The sequence below is a fragment of the Cornus florida genome, unplaced genomic scaffold (genome assembly GCF_030987335.1).
Source record: "Cornus florida cultivar Cherokee Brave unplaced genomic scaffold, ASM3098733v1 CherokeeBrave_3.0.0_Hap2_Chr08, whole genome shotgun sequence".
NCBI lineage: Eukaryota > Viridiplantae > Streptophyta > Magnoliopsida > Cornales > Cornaceae > Cornus > Cornus florida.
In genome coordinates, this window is record NW_026775578.1 from 5,608,067 (window position 1) to 5,632,056 (window position 23,990).

At 35.7% G+C, this 23,990-nt stretch overlaps 2 protein-coding genes across 2 annotated transcripts in view; both read left to right on the forward strand.

Annotated features, from left to right (window-relative positions):
- Positions 1–1,682: 1,682 nt before the first annotated feature.
- On the forward strand, positions 1,683–4,846 carry LOC132269067 (F-box/FBD/LRR-repeat protein At5g22660-like). Its single transcript, XM_059770078.1, has 5 exons — positions 1,683–1,811; positions 1,920–2,019; positions 2,395–3,240; positions 3,324–3,467; positions 4,308–4,846. Exons 2-5 carry the CDS (start codon positions 1,978–1,980, stop codon positions 4,629–4,631), a joined length of 1,356 nt encoding a protein of 451 aa, XP_059626061.1. The 5' UTR covers positions 1,683–1,811; positions 1,920–1,977; the 3' UTR covers positions 4,632–4,846.
- Positions 4,847–22,176: 17,330 nt separating this feature from the next.
- Positions 22,177–23,990, forward strand: part of LOC132269068 (F-box/FBD/LRR-repeat protein At5g22660-like) — a 66,451-nt gene continuing 64,637 nt past the window's right edge. Inside the window, exons 1-2 of the mRNA XM_059770081.1 lie at positions 22,177–22,629; positions 22,713–22,856. Of these exons, the coding sequence (XP_059626064.1) occupies positions 22,561–22,629; positions 22,713–22,856 (213 nt within the window). The 5' untranslated portion in view covers positions 22,177–22,560. The remainder of the gene's footprint in view (positions 22,630–22,712; positions 22,857–23,990) is intronic.

The window sequence follows — 23,990 nt, forward strand, 5'->3', positions numbered from 1 at the left end:
CAAGAGATTATATGAATGTCTAATTTTTTTCTCTCTTTTTGAAAAAGCAATCCTTATCCTTATATAGGTAGGTCAAAATGACACCCAAAATGAGCTAGGGTCGTGCACACAATATTCTCCAATGATTGGATAAAGGACAACTTTCAATGAGCTAGAATTTTAACTTTTTGCACTCGGAGGAAGTTTGATCGATCGAACCTTGGACTTGGATCGATCGAACTGGCTGAGATCGATCAAACTGAGGCTGGATAGATCCAACTGGCTGAGCTTTTTGGAAAAAGACAAATCCGAGATATTTTGGGAGATATTTTTGGGAAAAGAACAAAAGGTGGTTAGTGGGTCGACAGTTATGGATAGGATCAATCATTTGAATAAGGACAAAAGTGTTCGATCGATCGAAGGATGGTGTTGGATCGATCGAACTTTTGGAACTTTATGCTTTTTGGTCAAGGCTTGAATCTATCTTGAAGTGCTGAGATCGATCATTGTTCGATCGATCGAACCTTGACTTTGGATCGATCGAACTTGCTGTTTTGCTTCTTTCTTCCTCCACTTTGCTCCTTTCTTTGTTTAATCTCAGAATTGCTTCAATTAAGCTCTTATTTGGCTGAGTTAGCTTATTTTTGGGATAAGTGGCTGAAAATGAAAATAATACGAGATCAATCTAAAACGGTAAAGTAAGATAGATAAAGGTACTAGAATGCCTAAGCTTAAAGGGTTTAAATACGCACTTTTTAATACTCATCACGCCCCCGTTGCCATCCCTGTATAATACGCCTCATTTAGGGGTGAACATTGGGAAGGACAGGGCACTTAATAATTACTGTACAATTATGAAAGCCTGACATGATTTGAACTCAAGCCTATACAATACTAGCCAGCCAAGGCCCAAACTATAGGACGTACTAACTGAAGCCAAGCCCACCCATATGACTATAATTTATTCTAAATAATACTCATATATACTCATAAAATAATCTTTTTTACATTCAATTTTGTCCTCCTTGAATGAAAAGACAAATAGCGAATTGAAAATTTGAAATTAATTGTCCCTTCGCAGGACATTAAATAATTGAAATTAATTGGATTCTAATTTGCTTTAGAAACTATTAGGGGTGAGCAAATAATTTATATATATACGAATACGATTCGATTTGATCCAATTCAATCAGCACATTATATTTATATGTTAGTGTGACATATTAAAAATAGTTAAAAAAATTAAATAGGTAAATCAACATTTCAATGTGTCAATTGATAAGTCATTCATAAGTCAATGAGCAATAAGGTATTTTTATCTTCTGTCAAAGATAGTTGGGGTGATTGTTTAATTTTGTAAACTTAAGAGTATCGTCCAAACAGTGTTGCAATTTACCCTAATAATGATATCTAACATAAAAATAAAAAACTTAGGGATTCTTTTTATTAAACTTAGGGGGTCTTATCTCAATTTTTCTTAGAGCTAGGCTTTAATTTATAATTTATAAGACTAATCAATGTCTCAATGGAATGTGAGTTTGACCCGCCCTTGACTCCACTTGCTTCTGACCCCCCATGTGCCGTTTTACGACCACTTTCTATCAATAGGTCGGTTGCAAAACTGATGGGCTAAGCCCACTCACGTTGGGCTGGTTAATTTTTATTTATTTTTTATCTAAGCGCGTGAAACAGATTGGTGTATATTTACCATCATTCCATCGTCCAAATTCTATATGTTCCTTCGTGCCGAAGGATTTGGAAATATTTCTTCTAGTCATTACGATCACAACAATCTGCTTCGACACTCCGCGCAGCCTCCGCTATCGCCTCAGGTGACAAGATCTGCTTAGTAATATACACACACGCACACACACACACATACTTTCTGTGTCATATATTCTCATTGTAGATTGATAGTAATTTTTTGAACAATTCCTCAGTGGGTGTTCAAAGTTTTTACGAAGTTGAAGACTTGGCTAAAGGGTTTTTGGTTACACAATGAAACAAAGACGACTGAACTCCAAATTTGCACTTAGGAAGGTAAATATTTTTTTCCCTTTAAGCAATTTGAAATTTTTTTTGAATCTTTTCCATATAATAATAATCATAAAGCTTTCTTTTTTCTTAATCGTCAATTTCTCCGCTAAATTATTATGTGTGATGAATTATTGTGTGTTTGCGTGGTTGTTTTCTCCTTATTCGTTTTACCTAATTTATCATGTCTGTGTTCAATTCAATTTTATTAATTTATACTGACTGTCCTCACTATGTTATGTGGTTTGCAATAATCAGTGTAAAGAGAGGAGTTGGTTTCTCCTTATTTGTTATCACCTAATTTCTCATGTTTGTGGTCAATTCAATTTTATTAATTTATACTAATTATCCTCACTATGTTATTTGGTTTGCAATAATCAGTGTAAAGGGAGGAGTAATCACTCTGAAGATCGGATCAGTCAGTTGCCGGATGAAATTCTTATTTGCATCCTCTCTTGCTTGCCAATGAAAGAGGCGGCAAGAACTAGTGTAGTCTCAAGTAGATGGAAAGAGTTGTGGACATATACAACTGGTACTTTTAATTTTGAGGCTTTGAAGTTATTGCGGAAACTTCGAAGGAAAGGAAATTGGAAAATATTAGGGGTGGAGAGGGCTAACTATATAAGTTGGGTGAATCGGGTCTTGAACTCACACAAGGGTGCAACCCTGGATGAATTCAGAATTCACTTTGATTTGGATTCTAGTTCTACATCTGATATTGATAATTGGGTTCACTTTGCAATGGAGAAGAGAGTTCAAAGGCTTGAGTTGAATCTTAAACGATTACATAGTAATATTCCGGAAGGGCATTACAATTTATCATCTATGCGGTCCCTGGATTTTTCGAGACTTGAATCACTAACTGCAATCTGTTTCACGTATGTGGATGTGACTGCAGAATGCCTTGAATGTTTTTTATCAAGCTATCCATTTCTTGAAGAAGTATCTGTTGATAACTCGGCTTGTCTAGTCAATGTTAAAGTTTATGGTCAATCGCTCAAGCATTTGAAAATAGCGTACTGTTGGTTTTTGGAAGACATTGAGATTTCTGCGAAAAGTCTGGTGTCACTTGAATATTTTGGTCACCAAATAAACTTGTGTTTCAAGAGTGCATGCCATCTTTCTAAACTAAACCTGGGGGGTCAGTTTTGCAAGTTTATGAAATTTTCCCAGTTTTCAAGCTATACCTCTCAGCTGCAGACACTTGTATTGAAGTTGGATTACGAGGTTAGTATCTAACTTACCTCTCTTTTGTGCCTTCTCTTATTCTTCAAGGTTTTCTGACACATTTCGTTATTTGGACTCTTCAGGTATTTGATAACTTCCCCAAATTTCCTGAATTAAGGAATCTAAAGCATTTGACATTGAAGGTGTATCCATACCGTATCAGGAGCTTCCTTCCTTGCATTTCTCTCATAGAGGCAGCTCCTTGTTTGTATAGATTTTGTCTCGAGGTTAGTGCTCTTACCTTCTGGTTTACAATATGTGCATCATATTCTATCCTGGAATCTTATGTTTTATGTTATTTTAGGTGATTACTAAGTAATTTTAACTTGTAATGGCATTCATACTACATCATCGCTCTCTTTTTCTTTTTTCCCTCTAGATATGTATGATTTGCTTTACAAAATTTCTGAGACCTATAGATAAGATTCATATCTTACATAAATTTACCTAATATCAAAAGAATTTGAGAACAGTGGTGCACTGTGCATCTAGTTTCTTTTCATTGATTTTGTAGCTTAGGCTTAGCATCGGCCATTGGAGGTGTTTTTTAATATATATATATGTGTGTGTGTGTGTGTGTGTGTGTGTGTGTAGATATTTTAAAATTTGATGAGAAGACAATATATTCCTACATTGCCTTCCAATTTCTATTATTTTGATGTTCAATGTTAATCTGCATCTCTCTCCTTCAAGGAAAGTTTGTGAAAAAATTCTTTATTTCTTTGCCTCATACGTGTGAATTAATGATTACCAATGTGTGATGTATGAACTAGATGCTATTATAGAGGCAATAAGTTATACATCAGCTCTTAGATGGAACCGATGTTAGAGGTATTAATACATAAGATGACAGTCCTTTGTGGACTAGGCTACTTAAAAGAAGATGTTAACTTTCAGTAGACTAATACTTTTGATTCATTTTGTTTGTGGCTAATAGATTAAGTGCATTGATTTAGGTCTTAGCTTTAACCAGTTTGATCATCATTCCATTTTCATTGTTTGGAATCAAAAGTCAATTTCATTGTTCTAACAAAATTGAATTAATAATCGGACCATTGGTGTGGCAGGTTTTTTATGGGAATATTGATTGTCCTGGCCGCTACTCTTTGCAAGGGAAGGTGGTACAAGGAAGGGCTGAGAAACGTCTGCTCAAATGTCCCAAGGTGGTAGAATTGGTTGGATTTACTGGCTGTGAGGTTGATGTTGAGCTCGCCATGTACTTATTTGAGAATTTTGTCTCGCTAGAGAAGATAAATATTGATACACGCCCACCGTATTTGATAGGAGCTGAAAATGAGAATGTGGAAGATGAGAATCGACTAGCGGCGAAAATGTGTGCTATGGGACTGCAATCAAAATTACCTCGAGGGGTTGAACTAATGATAATATGAAGATTTTGTGGAGGGCTGCCCATGTAACATTAGATGGCAATTTGTGCTTTGTAATATTTAATTAAAGATGTAATGCTACAATGTCTGGGTTTAAAATAGAGGACAGGCCCCTCTTTTAACTGTTGTGATGTTGTTTGGTGGAAAAATGATGAGAAGTTGTTATAACTTGTATATCATGTGTAATAAAGTATTTGAAAAATCATTTTTCATTTAAATAGGTAAGCAACTCGCACACTTTGTGTTCCTAGTGTGACTTGAAGCCCTCAGCCTTGAAGAGATACCACCCAAGTTAGGATCTGGTGGTGTAAGAATATAATTTTTCACAGTTGCAGCATTTTTCTATTTGCATTATGATTTTCCATTCCCATTTGTCTTACAGGTTCATGGAGATGGTTTGATGATTCTATGTTGGATTGCTGTGAACCTTTGTCAAAGGTTAAAATTGGAGGCATTTCATTCTGGCAAACTTGCTAAATTTGAAGCTTTTCGGACAAATGAAAACACTATTCGATGATTTATGATTGGTAGAAATAAACAGGGACAAATAGGACACAGTTTTTCTAGTTCGTGTGCTACTAACCTTTTAATATTGGTAGAAATTTCGATACAAGGAAGAATGTGAATGCTAAGGTCTATGGACAAGGATAAGTAGTGTTGTTGGGTTGTCCCTTTCGTACATGCTGTGCAATTTTGACACTCTCTGTCTCCTTGCATAAAAAAACTAAACAAATACTTTGGTGGTAGTCCATTGTCACTCTACATTAATTTTCTTAAAAGGAAAACAGTAGTTATTACAACAATATTTATGTTTCTTGTGATTTTAAGTCTAAGGCCTATTTTTAGCATAATGAGAGTTAATTCTCGAGAAGAGATCGTAGTGGTTGAAATCGATCTGTTCTTTTTTTTTTTTTTTTTTTTTTTTTTTTCTTGAATGTGTGTATTTTTATTCTTACAAAATGAAGCAATATGTTGATCTGTTTTAAATTATTTGTAGATTTACATCTTCACACTTGTATTCTTATTTCTGAAATTAAATCATTTTCCGATTCATAATTATTTCAAGGCCTGAAAAAGCACTAGGCTTTCTTTGTACAGTGGTACAATCTCGTTGGCACTACGGCTGATATTGTTCAGCTACTACTCCATATTACCCTTTTTTTTTTTTTTTTTTTTTTTTTTTTTTTTTTTTTTTTTTCGCTCTGTGCTTTCTGTATTATAAAGAATGTCTTTACAACTAAGTTCTGAAACTGGAACCCTCTGTGTAGTTCAAGGCCTGTGGTTTTTTTTTTCACTATAGATTATAAGAAATTATCACATAGTTCGTCTTAACTTAACACAATGGTGTCTTGGGGGAGAATAATTTTTTACTAAACATCTCCCATGGCTTGGTTCCTCCAAAGAGGAGACTAAATAAGAAAAATGGAGACTAAAAGGTTTCTGAGTAAGCCCCATCCTTTCCTTCCTATCCCTCTATTTCCTCTCTACTGACACGGTGATGAAATATTGTGAAGTTGTTCATCTGTTCTTTTCTCTTGTCTTGTCCCTTTTGTATTATTTCTCTTCTTCTTTTAAGATATAAAAAAACCCATCTTTTGATTATTGTTCCTTGATTTTGATGGAAATTTAAATTTTAGTTTGAGTCATAATAAAATTATAGCCTAATTAGTGTAGTTATCAAATTATTTATGTATTTCAAAGTAAAAGCTTAAGGGTTTAAATGATATGTAGATAAGTGAGTTTCTTATTAAAGAATAATAATAATAATAATAAGGGTAAATTCTAAGTCACATGATTCGCATGGACGACTTCCGCTCCAGAGCTCCGAATGCGGATCGACGTTTTGAGAGCTTGAGTTCGCGAACTCAATTTTCGAATTCATGAACTCACTTTTAGAATTCGATCTTTTGCCTAAATACCTGTTGACTCACTGGAAAACGTGGCGCGGATGGTCATTCGGATTTTCTTTTGTAAAGAAAAAGAGAGAAGATTAAGACTAAGAGAGATATGCATATATATGTGTGTTTGCATATCTGAAGAGGAAATAAAAAAGCACTACCAATAGTCACTTCTATCTCCAAAGATGAAGCCTAATCTTCCGATGAGATCTCCTTCAATGGATAGTGATTTTTTTGTGATGCTGCTGTAGATTGTGATTTTGCCCATCGAGATAACTTCTTGGCATACAGAGCTCCGCCGTTAGCAACTTAGCTGCTGGTCTAAATGATGCAAATGCAAAAGGAGTAGGGTTATACTTAATAGAACATGAGCTTGGGTCTTTTAAAAAGAGTAGGGTTATACTTAATGGTAATGGGCTAAGTTTTATTTTTTTCCAGAGTACTGAAATTGTTATGGCGTTGGGCTCGGATAGATGGGTGGGACTGGACCTTTTATATGGGCATTTTATAAGTTCTAACATTAGTTGAATTTAAAATAAAAAAAAATTATATATATATATATATATATATATATATATATATATATATATATATATATATAACATAAAATGTATTATATACATGCGCTCTCAAGACGCTCCCGCTCTCAACTAATTTTAGACTTTGCCATTTTTACACTCCCGCTCCCGCTCCCGCTCCCGCATTGTGTGACATAGGGTAAATTGCACAACTTAGACACGGTTTGGACGATAACATCCCCAAATTTGCAAAATTGAACAATCACCCCAACTACCGTTGACAAAAGGTAAAAATACCTTATTACCCTTTGACTTATGAATTGACTTATCAATTGACCCATAGAAATGTTAAATTATCTATTTAATCTTCAAACTATTTTAAATATACCAGACTAACATTTTCACCACTACAAAGATTACACATATACATATATATATATCATCTCAATCTCATACACACACACACACACACACATAAAGAGAGAATAAGTGAAGAAAATTTAACCATGTATCAAGTCTATCACACTCATTTGGTTACATTTATGTTGAAACTAAACAAAAATGTATTGTTTAACTAACAGTGATGCCACATATAGCAGAACTATGGCATTTGAATTTTTGCATAAAGTTTTTGTAACGACCCGAACATGAGGGTCTAAATCGCTAACCAGTCCCTTACCTCAACCCGAGGTCAACTAAGGGTAAAAAGTCATTTCCAACGTCAATACACTATATACACATCATCCCAAGGGTCATAAAACACTGAACTACTAACATCACAGAAGGAACACAAATGAAGGTAGAATGGCAGCGCCGATCGATTGACAGCCTTATGTTGGCCGACTGAAACTGTTGGGTCGGTTGGCTGACTGAGTTAGTCAACCAGCCGAAACGATATAATGACATAAAAAATGCACTTTCGGTCTGCTGACTAGCCTAGCCAACAGCCGACAGCCCTGAAAGCTGCAAATTTAGCAGTCTGCAACCTCTCTGGTCCTGTAACCGACCGAGCTCTTTTGTGAGCCAAAGCACAATGTAAAACCTCTCCCAATTCACGACAGTTATGATATAAAGTCCCATAATCATGATCATTAAAAATAAGTATTTAAAGTAGCTCACGCGCATCCCATCCGTAGCGTGCATATTTCAAATTTCATTTATACATGTCCAAGAAACATAATTGGAAATACAAGGCCATAAAATATACACATTTTATTTACGTGATTACAAGGAATTTAAATACATAAACGAGGTCGCCATAGCCGTACATACAGCCTTATAACATTATAAAGATTTCTAGTGTCGCCTAAGTTCGTGAATATAAGTCATATGTCCATACTTCTCTGATTTCCTGAAAATATTAAGATAAGGTGTGAGCTTAACAATTCAGTAGGTAATGCCTAAAATAACAATGAAGATCAAAATCACACATGGAATTATCAAAATCACAGTCCACATCATTCAATTTAAAAGATTAGTATCACATAATGAGTCATAATCATAGGTGTAAAAATGCCATGAAATGCAACGCTTTTCTGATTAAAGTCCGTTTTAACACAACGCACACCGAAAACCGCTCACCGACTTTACCGAGGTGAGATTGATAGCTATCCCCAGTTCCAAATCCAACAACAGTTTCTGGCGTAGTATCAACTTTTTCACGCCTTACACCAGGCCGCGCTCCCTCTAGGTCGAATTAGCCCCGGGCTTGCGAAACCCGGTTCCATTTACAAAACCTTTTCTCACAATCTTTTCCAAATGCATTTATTTAAAAAGAATCATTTCAACTTCACTTTTCCCGAACCATGCCCATGCCACGAATGGAATTATGCATGAATGAAATTGACATACACATGCTTGCATTTAATCAATTTAGCCATACATACTCATCAACATCATCATCATGTATATACACATAACCTTAAAAAAAATATTTCAACGTAAGACATGTTCTTTAAACACCTTTGCAACCAAGCAAATATATATACACAATTAACATCATCTAGAACATGTTTTACCACATAAATATGTAAACACATAATCATCATTCAAAATTCCAAAATTTATCATTTTTAAGCACACTTAGCAAGAATTCAAGTAAACGAAAGCAACTAAAGTCAAAATGTAATGGCTTACCTCAAAAGTAGCCAAAATGCATCCCCGGCCGAAAAAGTCAACGCAGTTAATGCCGATCAATGGCGGCGGAACGAAAAATTATTCCGTGGAAACGTAGCCAACGATGAGGAGAGCAAACTGCTCTAAAGGCGCGGCTCCTGGATCCGAATCAAAGCGGCCCAAAATCTCTTCCGAAGCCTTAAATCTAAAATTTTCAAAAATTCGTAAAATAATTACCGCTACTCCGAAAATTAAGTCCTTTAACTATGTGATAGATGACAATGAGAGGGACATTTTTTGTTAAGGAACTGAGCCCGAAAACCCTACCTATTAGCCAGAAAATGGAAAAGAAATTTGAGGCTTAAAATATATATATATATATATATATATATATATATGAGAAGTTTATAGAGAGATGTTGCGTGAGTAGGAGAGATTCTTCCAAAGCTGATAGTGTGTGATGTATAAATGTTAAGCTTAATCATGTGGGGTCCACTCATAAAATAATGTAGGAAGAGTAATGGCTCCCCGAAAGATAATACACATATAGTCTTAGAAATGCGTCATTGCTTTAATACATAGTGGTCCCAACCAATACAACATTACAACATGAAACAGTTACAAAACATCTCGATCAATTTCCTGCCCCAGGGGCTCACACTTTAACCATCATCAGTATCACCCCAATCCAGAACCACACTACGGAACATGTCCATCATCCTGGAAAAGATGAACCCGACACTGCATAAAGTGCACAGGCATCTGTCCAAACTCACTGGTAGCCCCCGTTACTAGAACAATAGTGTGCAGGCATCTCCTGTCACACCCAATCTCACAGGATCCCCCCGTTATAGAACTCACAGGTGTTCCCCGTTACACAATCACAGGTAACCCCTGTTACTATATTAGACTCACAGGTATCCCCCGTTACAACACAACACAACTCACAGGTAGCCCCCGTTACAACACGACACAACGCACTAGCAATAACATGACAAAACGCACATACGACAATGCGGCATAACTCCCAAATAACTATATTACATGACTCACAGACAACGATACAACACGACTCACAGACAACTATGCAACACGACTCACATGTGTCCCCCGTTACAACACAAACTGACTCACAGGTGTCCCATATTACATCCGACATGGCTCACAGGTATCCCCCATTACAACACAAGCCGACTCACAGGTTTGCCCTATTACAACTGACACGACTCACAGGTATCCCCCGTTACAACATAGTCACAGGTAACCTCTCGTTATAAAACTCACAGGTAACTCATGCTACATCCGGCACAATAGTGCACAGGCATCTGCCCCATCTCACAGGTATCCCCCATTATACAAGAATCAATCACAGTAATGCCTTATCTCCTCTGTAGACAGTCCCTCTTCATGTGGCCCATCTAACCACACTGAAAACAAACTCTGAAACTAGATTTATCAAGCGGACACTCTGCCTTGCAGTGTCTTGGTTGTCTACAATGGTAACACACCACACTCATCCTAAAGGACCCTGAAGAAGTACTAACAATAGGAGTAGCACATGTCGTTCGTTGCTCCTGAGAAAACAATAAAACACATCTGTGCCTCCTCCTGTCCTCGCTTCCTGAAGAAGTACCCACACTCACACCTCGTTCTTGAGAACCAACTATACCACACATTTCTTGCCAATCTTTGGCTTTTGCCTCCGCCATCTGTGCTTTAGTAACTACCTCAGAATAACTCTTTAATCCCAAAAGTGTCACCCCCGGCCTAATAGAACGATTTAGGCCGTACACAAAACATCATGTCTTCTACTCCTCATTCCCTAACACATCTGTAGCAAAACGTGAAATAGAAGTGAACTTATTCTCATACTTCATCACTGACAGGTCACCTTGCTCGAGAATTTCAAACTGTGTCCTCAATTCCCGTATCTTGGTCTACGGGAAATATTTATCAAAGAAAAGATTCTTGAATGTATCCCAACTCATACTATCAGTATTATACGCGCTAGTCATGGTCTTCCACCATACTGCCGCGTCGCTAACAAACTTATACGTGGCTAAGGTAATCTTTAACCGATCATTAGGTGCGGTTATTGCCCTGAAATGCTTTTTAACTTCATCAAGCCTGTCATCTGCAACTAACGGGTCCAGACCTCCCTCAAATGTTACTTTCATGAGTTTGCCAAACTGAATAAGGTACTGAAGATTCCGCTCCATCTCCGTCTCCTATAGTTGAATAACCGGTCGTGGTATCACTTGAAAAGTTATGGTACTCGCTAAAGTGAGTACTAGAGGTCTTGAACTGGTTTAATGATCATGAACAGGTTCAAGATGGGCAGTATGCCCAAACATGAACCAAATGCACCCCTTGAACGGGTTCATTGGGACTGAACTGGTTCAAGATAGTCAGAATCTTGAAAATGCCCTAAAAACCTTAAAATTGTGCACTTGTGCATATAGACACCTCTTGGGTCCCTTAGTAAGCACATTTTAGGTCTAAACGTGTCCCAATTCATGCATTCAAAGGTGTGTAAAACATAATTAAAACTCAATACAAGTCCAATACATTGTTTAAAGATCAAATTATACAAATCCCATTTTTATACAATCTCTAAAGAATTAAATACAGAAACTGAGGCTTTCATGGCCAAAATTACATAGTTTTAATAAAAATGAATTGAAATCCTAACTACATCAATAACTATGGATGCCTATCATTCACCGGCTCATCTCCGAGTTCTTGAAAAATATTAATGATAATAGGGTAAACTCAACAGCTGAGAAGAAAAAGTCTAAAGTACATTCCTAAAAATCCTGTGAGTCGCAACCAAAGAAAAGGGATCATGGGATTATGAGTCATATCAATCATACCTGAATTTCAAAAATTCACAAATGTAATATCCCTAGTTTTCAAAAGGATAAGATTGGAATTTAAATTTTATTCTATGTGCTTAGGTGTCAAATTATTTTATTTAATTGTTTTATTTAAATGAAATTTTTTTTTTTAAATTGTGTTTAGTCATTTAATTTAATTGCATTCATTGATTTAATTGATTTGTGGTAATGATTTAATTTATGGTTTGGTTTTTTTAGTTTGCTTTACTTATTTAATTAAGTTAAATGAGTATTTAAATTACGTTAATACAGTCTTTAGGGTTCTGTTGAGTGGTCCAGTAGGTAGAAGCAGAGACGGATTACAACCTATGGGCCGATTAGGGTTTAATTTAGGTTAGGGTTTCTATCTGAGATTTCCATTAGAATTAGGTTTTATCTATGCCTATATATATATGTTTATAGCCTAAAGGAAAGGTTGGAAAACCCTATTCACGTATCAAAATATAGTGTCATACAAAGTGAGGTTTTGAGAGAAACAGAACAAGTTTGTGAGGTTTCCGGCTGGGGCTTCAAAGTCAGACCTAGGAGAAAGGAAGAGCAGAAGTAAGAGGAGGCTAGACAGTAACTCAGCGTTGCCAGAACAACGGACATGATGCCGGGATTTCGTAACTGAAAGCACAGGCAAGTTATCTTCTTTCTCCTTCCCGTTGGCCTGTTTTCTGTGCACCTAAGTATGCTCTAGGGTTTAATGGATCAATAACTGAATTATGTATGTTTTTATATGTCTGTTTAATTATGTGTATGCTTTGATTAAACTCTATGATGGTTCCTGCAAGTGTTGCTACTGTGTTTGGTTTTCAAGCATGTTTAAATCAGTAAGTGTTAAAGGGGTTTAACGATGTAAAATTGGTCTGAATAATGAATTTGGTTAATACTTGACACACCTAGAACATCTAGATTTAGTCTTTAAAAAAAAAAAGGGGGGTGGAAGCGGCTTAAAACAACGCAGAAGGTCGCAGAGGTTACAGAGGTTGAAGACGGCTCTCAGAGATGGAGAGAGCCTGCTCTATGGAGAGAGAGCTGGCTCCCTCATCTTCAGAGCCGGCTTTGGGGAGTCCAGAGCCAACTCTAAGTCCTCAGAGCCGGCTCCATGAAGCAATGGAGCCGGCTCCATACTCTAAAAAGAGCCTACTTTCAAGTTCAAAGAGCAGGCTCTCCTATTTTGATGTATACTGGGTTTTTGGATGCATTGTGTGGACGATTTTTGAGTCTGGAACTGTGTGGGAAGTAGACTAAGATGATTAACATGTAACCTAGGTATTTTTATAAGCTCTCAGTGCATAAGAGATGCAATTATGCAAGTGGAATTAACAGAGGGAACTTAAACAACTTCGTATGTTAGTTATAGACGGAAAGGATTTAATTGCCTAAGTTTAAACTAGCAATTTAAATGGATTATAGCATGAGTTTAAAACTTATTTTAGAGGTACAAAGGGTCTTCATTTAAGTGACTGGACCTAGGCGTGGTTTGGATTTTGGTTGCTAAACTACTTTTTTTAATTCTGTAGTTTACATGGTTTTGAATTGGATAGTACTCTGGTTGTAGTTACTGTAGTGTCACACCCTATTCTGCAATTAAGGATTTTAATTTGATTATGGTTTAGAATTTAATGGTTGAAATATTAAATCTTACTCTGCAATTAACTAGAGTATATTTTTAAATTGAACTTGCTGAAATAGTATACCATATTCCGCAATTACTTGATTTATGGTTTGGATTTAAATTGCTGAACTAACACTTAGATTCTGTCAAGCATATGAATGTTGGCCTGGATTTAATTAAAGAATTAAATATATATATTTTCTGTCAATTATATGGATGTTGGTCTGGATTTTAAATTGACAAACGATCAAGCATTGTTTCGTCAATTACATGGATTTTATTGTGAATGGTTAGTTGATGAGTTGTTTAAATTCTGTATTTATCAACTATATGGATTATGTGGACTATATTTGATATACTGCTTAAAATGTTGCATCATTTACGGATCATTTGCATGGTATGCACCGGTATGGGACGGTGGCATACGGAGGGAAGGGCTAGATCAAAACGCTAACTCCTACCCATTCATACATACGGAATGGATTAACTAAAACATTTAAATCCTACATGGTTTCATGTCGTGTCAGCTAAAACAGTTGAACGACATATTGGATGGTTGATTATATTTCGGTATGAAATAGGATAGGGATTTAATTAAAACATTTAAATCTTAATTATATGTTGTGTCTTGAGTGACGAACAGTTGATCGGCACATCATTATATTTGGATGGGAATTTATATATAAGATTTATAGTACCGCAATATGAGCTTGAGTCTCAGGATCGTTGGTTGTGGTGCGTATATGTAATAGGATGTATAGCTAGTTATGATGGTTAAGGTATACCCTGTTAGGTCTAGGTACTCATGCCCACCTTTGGGTGCGGTTTTACATGTTGCATTCTATTCAGGTTGAGACCCTCATCATAGTTCAGTAAGAGTCCTGTAGTGTGTATATATACATATCTACGGACTATTTAGATATGGTTGAGACATATTGGGTGTATCTATGTATCGAGTCTCTGTTTGGATTGTAGTTAGGATAGAACTTGTTCGTGGGTCTAACCCACTATTATTTTACAGGTAACGGATGGTTCCAGTCTTAAAGCTTGTTTGTGCTGAGCAGAGACGGCTACTCATTCTTCCGACGACGTAGGAGTTTCTTCGTGATTTAGCATTGGAGTCCTTTAGTTGTTATTTTTTAGTGTTGCAGTTTTATTAGGGGTCCACTAGATGGATTCCCGAGTTGTATTGGAAATGGAGAATTTGTATGTGTCAGAATAATTCTTTACTTATAAAATTATATTTTGAGGTTTCAGTTTTTGAGATTTCTATTCTAGTTTCTTTTCAGCAGTTTTTATTTATTCCTATTTATCTTATTTGTATTCTGTGTTCGATTATCGCCTAATTGGTTTGATATCCTCGGGTAATCGGGCGTGGGCCTGCCAACCCGCATCCGGAAATCCGGGGGTATAACAACAAACCAAACCATCAAACATGAAATACAAATGTTCTCTTCTTCCTTTCTAACCAAACCTCACTAAAACCTTCTTAATTAACCACCACCTTAACTTACAACACTATCCTTCATCTCACTTCCTAACCTTTTCTACTATATCAAACCTTCACTATCTCAATTCACCCCATACCAAGAATATGCATATCATACAACCATTTATCAATATACAAGTCATTATTTACATCATGATTATCATATCAAATACCCAAACATAAAATTTAGTCACATAATTCGTACTTTCACATTTTCTCATAGAAAATAGCATGCTTGGCACAAATACAAGAAATAATCATATTCTCAATCCACAATAATTAATTCAATACTATCTCATGCTTAACATCACAACCAAAAAGCTACAAACTAAGCATGCTTCACAATATCAAGATTTTAATGTAAGAAAATACATAGAATCTCACTAAAATCATAGGAATTTGTAATTTAGACTTCCCTTACCGCAAAATAGCAAACCAAACAAGGCTTTAGCAAGCCCTAGCTTTAAAATTCTCTAAACCCTAGCAACATGGGTGCCAAATGGAAGCTCTCCTCAAGCTCATCAACTTTCTCTCTATGGCATCACCAAAAACACCTTCTAATATCCCAAAATCCAAGGTTGAAACATATGTGACATATATCTGATGCAGATATGGAATATAGAGAAAGAAAAATGAAGACAAAGAAGAGGAAGAGGTGATGCCCGAAAATGAAAGAGGAAGGGGAAAAAGTTGGCCTTGCACTTGGTCAAGTGGTTCTAATGGTGCCACTTGTCAAACAAAAAATGGTTTCTACTTTTGGTGAAGTTTCAATCTTGCCCTTGCTCATTCAATGTAATGCCTCCTCTATCCTCCAAAATATCTTCCGAACTATGTAGATATATGAATATGAATATATGAGTGAAATGTCTATAATGCCCCTCACTTAAAATGAGAAAACCGAGAGAAGTTCAAGAATTCAGAAATCGACCCGACATCTGAAAAATTTAAAAATAATACAATCACTTCTAACTGACTTAAAATGATTAAAAATAAATTTCCAAAACCCTCGGCTAGATGAATGACCAAAAAGCCCCTCGGGGCCTGCGTGACACGCAAAACGAGGTAAGAATTAAAATAATCCAAAAAAATTAAATAATTTCCAACAAATAGAAAATAGGAAAAATCGGTAACGTTACATTATGGATGAGGTTCATGCTTCGTGTTGACATAGGAAATGACGGTTATACCCATAGTCGACCTCGAGTACGGACAAGGGTCCGGCCAACTGTTCGGACCCCACCCATGAGTTTTTAGTGGGCACGGTAAAATACGCGCCGACGGAGCCGACAGTACAACCTATGATAGCAAAAGCTAATAGCAGCCCACCGGCAAACGCCGACTTGTGTCAGTTTGTCTGTGAAAGGGACGTCTAACTGTGGCACTTCATTCCGATCAAATCACTTTGTAGGACCAAATGCCGTTTTTCTCTCATACAACAATTCACTTTTTGAATTCTTGACATTCCTATTACTACTTCCTTGATCGTTACTCTAAGATTCCAAAAATAAAAATAAAAATTTACTGTTTCCAGTTTTGCAAGAATTTTTATGTGTGTTATTTTATTTATTTACTTTTGGTAAATTATACTCATTTTTTTGTGAGTTAGGCAAATTGTGTCACCTATGAAAAAGTGACATTGAGTATAAAAGTGTAATACTTTTATATTATAATAATATGGAGTATTATATTATATTATATATAGGAGAAAGACAATATTATTATTTTATAAATTTAGTCAGCTGGAAATAAAATGGTAGGTGTGTTGTTAATGTAATTTATTCTATTTTTTTTTCTGTAGAAATAATTAAGTGGGCTCTTCTTCAATTTATCTTTATGATTCTGGATATCATAATTAAGTGGTCTCTTGTTAATTTAGATTTGTCTTAGTGATATAGGATATTTCTATAGCAGACAATTAGATTGGAGTTCACATAAAAATTATTCCAATTTGACTTCCTTTCATTTTAAAACTCAATTTAGATTCAATTTATGCTTGTGAGCAGTTCAAAATCTTGAGTTCAAGTTTGAATCTAGCTATTTAAAAAAAAAAGTAAGACTATTAAGTAAGAAGAATGTGCTCTAATAACTCAAAGTTACGTAAAAAGTCATATTCAAGTCTCCATAGAAACATATATGTGCGTGCAATTTTGTTTAAGAAAAAAATAAATAAATAAAAGAAAAGGAAGAAAAATATATATATTAACAATGTTCTCTACGTGTGAAATTATCAAAAATCCTTTATAAAATTTCGTATAAGGAGTACATTCCTACCATGGAATAGGTACTTTGATATGCGCATAAAATTGAAAACCTCATTTTCCTAACAATTCACCCCTAGATAATTACGTTAAAGGGTATCAACTCTACTCGAATTCTTCTACACACGTGGAAATCAGGAAAATGTGTTCTAAGTTGGGTGTCAATTTTTAATGAATTATTTAACAGATCAAATTATATAAATATAAAACTATATAAACATAAATTTGTATGACTCAGAATCTAACAATTGTTAGATTTCAATTCTTTTTTTGAGTGAACAGCAAATGAAACTATTCATTTCCAACCCCTTGTATACGCCTAGGGATGGCAATTTGACCCACCCCCGCGGTTACCCGTCCCGTCCCGATTTTTGCGATTTTGGAGAACCGTTTAGCTTATTTGGGTGTGGATGGTTTGATGTAATAAAACCCACACGGATTTGGTGTGGGGGTGGGGAGAGGTCGCCTTGCACCGCCCCGTCCGGTTTAGATAGAAAAATTACTTAAGTACCCTTATTTCATTCGTATATATATTTCCCAGTATATATATTAAGTACCCTATATAATAATATTAAATTAACAAATGAATTTGATTAAAAAAAGAGTTACAATGGTGAAGAACAGAAGATGAGGAAAAAAAAAAAAAAGCAAATTTATTTCAACAATAAATAAATTATGGTCTTAAACGGGGCGGAGAGGGTACCCGTGGAGGTAAAAATGTTAAACGGTTATGGGGATGGGGTGGAAGGTTCCCCCATTTATATGGTTTTGGACAGGGACGGGGGCGGGGTTTTTAAACGGTATTGGGGGGTACACCCGCCCAAACCCGCCCTGGTCGTTCGTGAACCGTAAGCTTAAGAGTGTGCATTAAGGCGAGGGCCAAGAGTTTTACATTTGTAGAAGCCACTACTACATTTCACTATAAATATAGCTAGGGCGAGTAGGGATCGTCCCAAGGGACTGTGAAGATCGAGCAATGTCGTGGAATCACAATTAGGCTAGTAGGTCAAGCGATCAAACAATTGGTTAGTTAGTTGATTAAAGAGCAACTAAATTAAACTAAATAATAGCAAAAAAATTGCAATTAAGAGTAAGTGAAAGAGAGAGAGAGAGAGATATCTTGAGGTTTAAAGATCACCACCAAGCAATGCATTTCTATATCATTGACAAGTGATTAATGAAGGCAATTAGGGTGTTGCAATATTGGTGTGTGTGTATTTGGTTGATTCAACAAGTAAGGATGACTAGTTAAGTATGTATTGTCTAAACATCATGTGAAAGGCACAATATATCTAAGCTATGAAGCATGTATTGTGTAAACAACATGTGAAAGGCACAATAAATCAAAACAAGTCGTTAATCATTTCACTAAACTCACAATCCAAATACAACACAAGGATAGAGACATATGCTAATTGCATTCAAAAGCTTGGATCATCAAACAACAAGCATAGATTGTCCTCCCATTTAACACTACACTACAACTACATTACATCTACACTACTAGCATTAAAATAAACTAGGGGAGAGGCACAACCCATCAAGAGATAAGCATAAACCATCAAGAGAATCACAAAAGCATTCTTTTAAGCACAATGTTTTTACAATCTCTAAATCTATAGTATCAATACACATAGATACGCATCAATAACACAAAATCTAGAGATAAACACATGAACATCTATTCTAGCATACATAGACATATAGATAGAATGAAATGACCAATTGGAAGCATTAAACCACATAAATCATTGAATAAACAAGATCCATATATATCAAAGTGTCAAAACATCAATTACAACACTAATCCTTCAGTAATACACAAGATTAAGATATAGAAAGCATGCTTGGGGCTAACTCTAGCCCCAAGAGGATGTCTAGCCACTCATGGTGATGATGCTCCAACCCTCAAGGGCTAATTCCATGGAAGAGGTTTGCTCCTTGTTGATGAAGATCTCCAATGGTGTCTCTAGCCTCCTCCTCCTCCAAGCTTTCTCTCCAAGAGATGATATGAATGTCTAATTTTTTTTTCTCTTTTGAAAAAACAATCCTTATCCTTATATAGGTAGGTCAAAATGACACCCAAAATGAGCTAGGGTCGTGCACACAATATTCTCCAATGATTGGATAAAGGACAACTTTCAATGAGCTAGAATTTTAACTTTTTGCACTTGGAGGAAGTTCGATCGATCGAACCTTGGACTTGGATCGATCGAACTGGCTGAGATCGATCAAACTGAGGTTGGATAGATCCAACTGGCTGAACTTTTTGGAAAGAGACAAATCCGAGATATTTTGGGAGATATTTTTGGAAAAAGGACAAAAGGTGGTTAGTGGGTGGACAGCTATGGATAGGATCAATCATTTGAATAAGGACAAAAGTGTTCGATCGATCGAAGGATGGTGTTGGATCGATCGAACTTTTGGAACTTTATGTTTTTTGGTCAAGGCTTGAATCTATCTTAAAGTGCTGAGATCGATCATTGTTTGATCGATCGAACCTTAACTTTGGATCGATCGAACTTGCTGTTTTGCTTCTTTCTTCCTCCACTTTGCTCCTTTCTTTGTTTAATCTCAGAATTGCTTCAATTAAGCTCTTATTTGGCTGAGTTAGCTTATTTTTGGGATAAGTGGCTGAAAATGAAAATAATACGAAATCAATCTAAAACGGTAAAGTAAGATAGATAAAGGTACTAGAATACCTAAACTTAAAGGGTTTAAATACGCACTTTTTAGTACTCATCACGCCCCCGTTGCCATCCCTGTATAATACGCCTCATTTAGGGGTGAACATTGGGAAGGACAGGGCACTTAATAATTACTGTACAATTATGAAAGCCTGACATGATTTGAACTCAAGCCTATACAATACTAGCCAGCCAAGGCCCAAACTATAGGACGTACTAACTGAAGCCAAGCCCACCTATATGACTATAATTTATTCTAAATAATACTCATATATACTCATAAAATAATCTTTTTTACATTCAATTTTGTCCTCCGTGAATGAAAAGACAAATAGCGAATTGAAAATTTGAAATTAATTGTCCCTTTGGAGGACATTAGAGAATTGAAATTAATTGGATTCTAATTTGCTTTAGAAACTATTAGGGGTGAGCAAATAATTTATATATATACGAATACGATTCGATTTGATCCAATTCAATCAGCACATTATATTTATATGTTAGTGTGATATATTAAAAATAGTTAAAAAAATTAAATAGGTAAATCAACATTTCAATGTGTCAATTGATAAGTCATTCATAAGTCAATGAGCAATAAGGTATTTTTATCTTCTGTCAAAGATAGTTGGGGTGATTGTTTAATTTTGTAAACTTAAGAGTATCGTCCAAACAGTGTTGCAATTTACCCTAATAATGATATCTAACATAAAAATAAAAAACTTAGGGATTCTTTTTATTAAACTTAGGGGTCTTATCTCAATTTTTCTTAGAGCTAGGCTTTAATTTATAATTTATAAGACTAATCAATGTCTCAATGGAATGTGAGTTTGACCCGCCCTTGACTCGACTTGCTTCTGACCCCCCATGAGCCGTTTTACGACCTCTTTCTATCAATAGGTCGGTTGCAAAACTGATGGGCTAAGCCCACTCACGTTGGGCTGGTTAATTTTTATTTATTTTTTATCTAAGCGCGTGAAACAGATTGGTGTATATTTACCATCATTCCATCGTCCAAATTCTATATGTTCCTTCGTGCCGAAGGATTTGGAAATATTTCTTCAAGTCATTACGATCACAACAATCTGCTTCGACACTCCGCGCAGCCTCCGCTATCGCCTCAGGTGACAAGATCTGCTTAGTAATATATATACACACACACACACACACGTACTTTCTGTGTCATATATTCTCATTGTAGATTGATAGTAATTTTTTGAACAATTCCTCAGTGGGTGTTCAAAGTTTTTACGAAGTTGAAGACTTGGCTAAAGGGTTTTTGGTTACACAATGAAACAAAGACGACTGAACTCCAAATTTGCACTTAGGAAGGTAAATATTTTTTTCCCTTTAAGCAATTTGAAATTTTTTTTGAATCTTTTCCATATAATAATAATCATAAAGCTTTCTTTTTTCTTAATCGTCAATTTCTCCGCTAAATTATTATGTGTGATGAATTATTGTGTGTTTGCGTGGTTGTTTTCTCCTTATTCGTTTTACCTAATTTATCATGTCTGTGTTCAATTCAATTTTATTAATTTATACTGACTGTCCTCACTATGTTATGTGGTTTGCAATAATCAGTGTAAAGAGAGGAGTTGTTTTCTCCTTATTTGTTATCACCTAATTTCTCATGTTTGTGGTCAATTCAATTTTATTAATTTATACTAATTATCGTCACTATGTTATTTGGTTTGCAATAATCAGTGTAAAGGGAGGAGTAATCACTCTGAAGATCGGATCAGTCAGTTGCCGGATGAAATTCTTATTTGCATCCTCTCTTGCTTGCCAATGAAAGAGGCGGCAAGAACTAGTGTAGTCTCAAGTAGATGGAAAGAGTTGTGGACATATACAACTGGTACTTTTAATTTTGAGGCTTTGAAGTTATTGCGGAAACTTCGAAGGAAAGGAAATTGGAAAATATTAGGGGTGGAGAGGGCTAACTATATAAGTTGGGTGAATCGGGTCTTGAACTCACACAAGGGTGCAACCCTGGATGAATTCAGAATTCACTTTGATTTGGATTATAGTTCTACATCTGATATTGATAATTGGGTTCACTTTACAATGGAGAAGAGAGTTCAAAGGCTTGAGTTGAATCTTAAACGATTACGTAGTAATATTCCGGAAGGGCATTACAAGGTCCCTGGATTTTTCGAGACTTGAATCACTAACTGCAATCCGTTTCACGTATGTGGATGTGACTGCAGAATGCCTTGAATGTTTTTTATCAAGCTGTCCATTTCTTGAAGAAGTATCTGTTGATAACTCGGCTTGTCTAGTCAATGTTAAAGTTTATGGTCAATCGCTCAAGCATTTGAAAATAGCGTACTGTTGGTTTTTGGAAGACATTGAGATTTCTGCAAAAAGTCTGGTGTCACTTGAATATTTTGGTCACCAAATAAACTTGTGTTTCAAGAGTGCATGCCATCTTTCTAAACTAAACCTGGGGGGTCAGTTTTGCAAGTTTATGAAATTTTCCCAGTTTTCAAGCTATACCTCTCAGCTGCAGACACTTGTATTGAAGTTGGATTACGAGGTTAGTATCTAACTTACCTCTCTTTTGTGCCTTCTCTTATTCTTCAAGGTTTTCTGACACATTTCGTTATTTGGACTCTTCAGGTATTTGATAACTTCCCCAAATTTCCTGAATTAAGGAATCTAAAGCATTTGACATTGAAGGTGTATCCATACCGTATCAGGAGCTTCCTTCCTTGCATTTCTCACATAGAGGCAGCTCCTTGTTTGTATAGATTTTGTCTCGAGGTTAGTGCTCTTACCTTGGTTTACAATATGTGCATCATATTCTATCCTGGAATCTTATGTTTTATGTTATTTTAGGTGATTACTAAGTAATTTTAACTTGTAATGGCATTCATACTACATCATCGCTCTCTTTTTCTTTTTTTCCTCTAGATATGTATGATTTGCTTTACAAAATTTCTGAGACCTATAGATAAGATTCATATCTTACATAAATTTACCTAATATCAAAAGAATTTGAGAACAGTGGTGCACTGTGCATCTAGTTTGTTTTCATTGATTTTGTAGCTTAGGCTTAGCATCGGCCATTGGAGGAGGTGTTTTTTAATATATATATGTGTGTGTGTGTGTGTGTGTGTGTGTATATATTTTAAAATTTGATGAGAAGACAATATATTCCTACATTGCCTTCCAATTTCTATTATTTTGATGTTCAATGTTAATCTGCATCTCTCTCCTTCAAGGAAAGTTTGTGAAAAAATTGTTTATTTCTTTGCCTCATACGTGTGAATTAATGATTACCAATGTGTGATGTATGAACTAGATGCTATTATAGAGGCAATAAGTTATACATCTGCTCTTAGATGGAACCGATGTTAGAGGTATTAATACATAAGATGACAGTCCTTTGTGGACTAGGCTACTTAAAAGAAGATGTTAACTTTCAGTAGACTAATACTTTTGATTCATTTTGTTTGTGGCTAATAGATTAAGTGCATTGATTTAGGTCTTAGCTTTAACCAGTTTGATCATCATTCCATTTTCATTGTTTGGAATCAAAATTCAATTTCATTGTTCTAACAAAATTGAATTAATAATCGGACCATTGGTGTGGCAAGTTTTTTATGGGAATATTGATTGTCCTGGCCGCTACCTTTTGCAAGGGAAGGTGGTACAAGGAAGGGCTGAGAAACGTCTGCTCAAATGTCCTAAGGTGGTAGAATTGGTTGGATTTACTGGCTGTGAGGTTGATGTTGAGCTCGCCATGTACTTATTTGAGAATTTTGTCTCGCTAGAGAAGATAAATATTGATACACGCCCACCGTATTTGATAGGAGCTGAAAATGAGAATGTGGAAGATGAGAATCGACTAGCGGCGAAAATGTGTGCTATGGGACTGCAATCAAAATTACCTCG

What these genes read in the sequence shown, in the direction of transcription:
- LOC132269067 (XM_059770078.1), top strand. Translation starts at nt 1,978, where the DNA reads ATGAAACAAAGACGACTGAACTCCAAATTTGCACTTAGGAAG. An exon ending in CCAAATTTGCACTTAGGAAG is followed by an intron (nt 2,020 to 2,394) that starts GTAAATATTTTT and finishes TGCAATAATCAG; the next exon opens with TGTAAAGGGAGGAGTAATCA. An exon ending in TGTATAGATTTTGTCTCGAG is followed by an intron (nt 3,468 to 4,307) that starts GTTAGTGCTCTT and finishes TTGGTGTGGCAG; the next exon opens with GTTTTTTATGGGAATATTGA.